The sequence below is a fragment of the Physella acuta genome, unplaced genomic scaffold (genome assembly GCF_028476545.2).
Source record: "Physella acuta isolate Inbredline_101_S28 unplaced genomic scaffold, ASM2847654v3 ptg000155l, whole genome shotgun sequence".
Classification (NCBI taxonomy): Eukaryota; Metazoa; Mollusca; class Gastropoda; family Physidae; genus Physella; species Physella acuta.
In genome coordinates, this window is record NW_026731674.1 from 496,501 (window position 1) to 502,500 (window position 6,000).

General features: G+C 47.8%; 1 protein-coding gene across 6 annotated transcripts in view; it reads right to left on the bottom strand.

The window, feature by feature from the left end:
- The window catches only part of LOC131935696 (chromatin-remodeling ATPase INO80), a 94,889-nt gene that overhangs the window by 49,839 nt on the left and 39,050 nt on the right, over positions 1–6,000 (bottom strand). For all 6 annotated transcript variants that reach the window (XM_059292232.1, XM_059292233.1, XM_059292231.1 and 3 more), the window contains exons 21-22: positions 5,434–5,533; positions 5,021–5,110 (exon numbers count right to left, since the gene is read on the bottom strand). In XM_059292232.1, coding sequence (XP_059148215.1) covers positions 5,021–5,110; positions 5,434–5,533 — 190 coding nt within the window. The remainder of the gene's footprint in view (positions 1–5,020; positions 5,111–5,433; positions 5,534–6,000) is intronic.

Genomic DNA, 6,000 nt, shown 5'->3' on the forward strand with positions numbered 1-6,000 from the left:
GAGGGGATGGTGGAACAGATCACAGTGGATGTGAGAAACATGAGGGGATGGTGGATGGTGGAACAGATCACAGTGGATGTGAGAAACATGAGAGGATGGTGGAACAGATCACAGTGGATGTGAGAAACATGAGAGGATGGTGGAACAGATCACAGTGGATGTGAGAAACATGAGAGGATGGTGGAACAGATCACAGTGGATGTGAGAAACATGAGGGGATGGTGGAACAGATCACAGTGGATGTGAGAAACATGAGGGGATGGTGGATGGTGGAACAGATCACAGTGGATGTGAGAAACATGAGGATGGTGGAACAGATCACAGTGGATGTGAGAAACATGAGAGGATGGCGGATGGTGGAACAGATCACAGTGGATGTGAGAAACATGAGAGGATGGTGGAACAGATCACAGTGGATGTGAGAAACATGAGAGGATGGCGGATGGTGGAACAGATCACAGTGGATGTGAGGAACATGAGAGGATGGTGGAACAGATCACAGTGGATGTGAGGAACATGAGAGGATGGCAGATGGTGGAACAGATCACAGTGGATGTGAGAAACATGAGGGGATGGTGGAACAGATCACAGTGGATGTGAGAAACATGAGAGGATGGCATATGGTGGAACAGATCACAGTGGATGTGAGAAACATGAGAGGATGGCGGATGGTGGAACAGATCACAGTGGATGTGAGAAACATGAGAGGATGGCGGATGGTGGAACAGATCACAGTGGATGTGAGAAACATGAGAGGATGGTGGAACAGATCACAGTGGATGTGAGAAACATGAGAGGATGGCGGATGGTGGAACAGATCACAGTGGATGTGAGAAACATGAGGGGATGGTGGAACAGATCACAGTGGATGTGAGAAACAAGAGAGGATGGCGGATGGTGGAACAGATCACAGTGGATGTGAGAAACATGAGAGGATGGCAGATGGTGGAACAGATCACAGTGGATGTGAGAAACATGAGAGGATGGCGGATGGTGGAACAGATCACAGTGGATGTGAGAAACAAGAGAGGATGGTGGAACAGATCACAGTGGATGTGAGAAACAAGAGAGGATGGTGGAACAGATCACAGTGGATGTGAGAAACATGAGAGGATGGTGGATGGTGGAACAGATCAGTGGATGTGAGAAACAAGAGAGGATGGTGGAACAGATCACAGTGGATGTGAGAAACAAGAGAGGATGGTGGAACAGATCACAGTGGATGTGAGAAACATGAGAGGATGGCGGATGGTGGAACAGATCACAGTGGATGTGAGAAACATGAGAGGATGGCGGATGGTGGAACAGATCACAGTGGATGTGAGAAACATGAGAGGATGGCGGATGGTGGAACAGATCACAGTGGATGTGAGAAACATAAGAGGATGGTGGAACAGATCACAGTGGATGTGAGAAACAAGAGAGGATGGCAGATGGTGGAACAGATCGGTGGATGTGAGAAACATGAGAGGATGGTGGATGGTGGAACAGATCAGTGGATGTGAGAAACATGAGAGGATGGTGGAACAGATCACAGTGGATGTGAGAAACATGAGAGGATGGTGGATGGTGGAACAGATCAGTGGATGTGAGAAACATGAGAGGATGGTGGATGGTGGAACAGATCAGTGGATGTGAGAAACATGAGAGGATGGCAGATGGTGGAACAGATCACAGTGGATGTGAGAAACATGAGAGGATGGTGGATGGTGGAACAGATCAGTGGATGTGAGAAACATGAGAGGATGGTGGATGGTGGAACAGATCACAGTGGATGTGCGAAACAAGAGAGGATGGTGGAACAGATCACAGTGGATGTGAGAAACATGAGAGGATGGTGGAACAGATCACAGTGGATGTGAGAAACAAGAGAGGATGGTGGAACAGATCACAGTGGATGTGAGAAACATGAGAGGATGGCGGATGGTGGAACAGATCACAGTGGATGTGAGAAACATGAGAGGATGGTGGAACAGATCACAGTGGATGTGAGAAACATGAGAGGATGGTGGAACAGATCACAGTGGATGTGAGAAACATGAGAGGATGGTGGAACAGATCACAGTGGATGTGAGAAACATGAGGGGATGGTGGAACAGATCACAGTGGATGTGAGAAACATGAGGGGATGGTGGATGGTGGAACAGATCACAGTGGATGTGAGAAACATGAGAGGATGGTGGAACAGATCACAGTGGATGTGAGAAACATGAGAGGATGGTGGAACAGATCACAGTGGATGTGAGAAACATGAGAGGATGGTGGAACAGATCACAGTGGATGTGAGAAACATGAGGGGATGGTGGAACAGATCACAGTGGATGTGAGAAACATGAGGGGATGGTGGATGGTGGAACAGATCACAGTGGATGTGAGAAACATGAGAGGATGGTGGAACAGATCACAGTGGATGTGAGAAACATGAGAGGATGGTGGAACAGATCACAGTGGATGTGAGAAACATGAGAGGATGGTGGAACAGATCACAGTGGATGTGAGAAACATGAGGGGATGGTGGAACAGATCACAGTGGATGTGAGAAACATGAGGGGATGGTGGATGGTGGAACAGATCACAGTGGATGTGAGAAACATGAGAGGATGGTGGAACAGATCACAGTGGATGTGAGAAACATGAGAGGATGGCGGATGGTGGAACAGATCACAGTGGATGTGAGAAACATGAGAGGATGGTGGAACAGATCACAGTGGATGTGAGAAACATGAGAGGATGGCGGATGGTGGAACAGATCACAGTGGATGTGAGGAACATGAGAGGATGGTGGAACAGATCACAGTGGATGTGAGGAACATGAGAGGATGGCAGATGGTGGAACAGATCACAGTGGATGTGAGAAACATGAGGGGATGGTGGAACAGATCACAGTGGATGTGAGAAACATGAGAGGATGGCAGATGGTGGAACAGATCACAGTGGATGTGAGAAACATGAGAGGATGGCGGATGGTGGAACAGATCACAGTGGATGTGAGAAACATGAGAGGATGGCGGATGGTGGAACAGATCACAGTGGATGTGAGAAACATGAGAGGATGGTGGAACAGATCACAGTGGATGTGAGAAACATGAGAGGATGGCGGATGGTGGAACAGATCACAGTGGATGTGAGAAACATGAGGGGATGGTGGAACAGATCACAGTGGATGTGAGAAACAAGAGAGGATGGTGGATGGTGGAACAGATCACAGTGGATGTGAGAAACATGAGAGGATGGCAGATGGTGGAACAGATCACAGTGGATGTGAGAAACATGAGAGGATGGCGGATGGTGGAACAGATCACAGTGGATGTGAGAAACAAGAGAGGATGGTGGAACAGATCACAGTGGATGTGAGAAACATGAGAGGATGGTGGATGGTGGAACAGATCAGTGGATGTGAGAAACAAGAGAGGATGGTGGAACAGATCACAGTGGATGTGAGAAACAAGAGAGGATGGTGGAACAGATCACAGTGGATGTGAGAAACATGAGAGGATGGCGGATGGTGGAACAGATCACAGTGGATGTGAGAAACATGAGAGGATGGCGGATGGTGGAACAGATCACAGTGGATGTGAGAAACATAAGAGGATGGTGGAACAGATCACAGTGGATGTGAGAAACAAGAGAGGATGGCAGATGGTGGAACAGATCGGTGGATGTGAGAAACATGAGAGGATGGTGGATGGTGGAACAGATCAGTGGATGTGAGAAACATGAGAGGATGGTGGAACAGATCACAGTGGATGTGAGAAACATGAGAGGATGGTGGATGGTGGAACAGATCAGTGGATGTGAGAAACATGAGAGGATGGTGGATGGTGGAACAGATCAGTGGATGTGAGAAACATGAGAGGATGGCAGATGGTGGAACAGATCACAGTGGATGTGAGAAACATGAGAGGATGGTGGATGGTGGAACAGATCAGTGGATGTGAGAAACATGAGAGGATGGTGGATGGTGGAACAGATCACAGTGGATGTGAGAAACATGAGAGGATGGTGGATGGTGGAACAGATCACAGTGGATGTGAGAAACAAGAGAGGATGGTGGAACAGATCACAGTGGATGTGAGAAACATGAGAGGATGGCGGATGGTGGAACAGATCACAGTGGATGTGAGAAACAAGAGAGGATGGTGGAACAGATCACAGTGGATGTGAGAAACATGAGAGGATGGCGGATGGTGGAACAGATCACAGTGGATGTGAGAAACATGAGAGGATGGCGGATGGTGGAACAGATCACAGTGGATGTGAGAAACAAGAGAGGATGGTGGAACAGATCACAGTGGATGTGAGAAACATGAGAGGATGGCGGATGGTGGAACAGATCACAGTGGATGTGAGAAACATGAGAGGATGGCGGATGGTGGAACAGATCACAGTGGATGTGAGAAACATGAGAGGATGGCGGATGGTGGAACAGATCACAGTGGATGTGAGAAACATAAGAGGATGGTGGAAAAGATCACAGTGGATGTGAGAAACATGAGAGGATGGTGGAACAGATCACAGTGGATGTGAGAAACAAGAGAGGATGGCGGATGGTGGAACAGATCGGTGGATGTGAGAAACATGAGAGGATGGCGGATGGTAGAACAGATCACAGTGGATGTGAGAAACATGAGAGGATGGTGGAACAGATCACAGTGGATGTGAGAAACATGAGAGGATGGCGGATGGTGGACAGATCACAGTGGATGTGAGAAACATGAGAGGATGGTGGAACAGATCACAGTGGATGTGAGAAACATGAGAGGATGGCGGATGGTGGACAGATCACAGTGGATGTGAGAAACATGAGAGGATGGTGGAACAGATCACAGTGGATGTGAGAAACATGAGAGGATGGTGGAACAGATCACAGTGGATGTGAGAAACAAGAGAGGATGGTGGAACAGATCACAGTGGATGTGAGAAACATGAGAGGATGGCGGATGGTGGACAGATCACAGTGGATGTGAGAAACATGAGAGGATGGCGGATGGTGGGACAGATAACAGTGGATGAGACTTACCTAAAGAGTGGAACAGATCACAGTGGATGTGATGTGGAGAAAAAATGTATAACTTGTTCAGGATGATATGCTGCAAAAACTCTGGTTGACCTGGATAAATGACATTGGTGTCATCAAGGTGATCGATGTCATGAGCCAGTCACTGGTGTCATTAAGATGACTGATGTTATCAAGGTCACTGGTGTCATTAAGGTCACTGATGTCATCAAGGTCACTGTTGTCATCAATGTCACTGATGTCATCAAGGTCATTGGTGTCATGAGCCAGTCACTGTTGTCATCAAGGTGACCAATGTCATCAAGGTCACTGATGTCATCAAGGTCACCAATGTCATCAAGGTCACTGTTGTCATCAAGGTCACTGATGTCATCAAGGTCACCAATGTCATCAAGGTCACTGATGTCATGCCTTACCTTCCCTATAAATAAGCTTTGGTAGGATGTAGGTGGTGGCTGGCATGTGGACTGGTGACTTGGCCTCATTTCTTTCAAACAGTTCAGGGTGGTTACAGACCTACACATGAACACTGGGTGGTTACAGACCTACACATGAACACTGGGTGGTTACAGACCTACACATGAACACTGGGTAGTTACAGACCTACACATGAACACTGGGTGGTTACAGACCTACACATGAACACTGGGTGGTTACAGACCTACACATGAACACTGGGTGGTTACAGACCTACACATGAACACTGGGTGGTTACAGACCTACACATGAACACTGGGTGGTTACAGACCTACACATGAACACTGGGTGGTTACAGACCTACACATGAACACTGGGTGGTTACAGACCTACACATGAACACTGGGTGGTTACAGACCTATACATGAACACTGGGCAGTTACAGACCTACACATGAACACTGGGTGGTTACAGACCTAGACATGAACACTGGGCGGTTACAGACCTACACATGAACACTGGGTGGTTACAGACCTACACATGAACACTGGGTGGTTACAGACCTA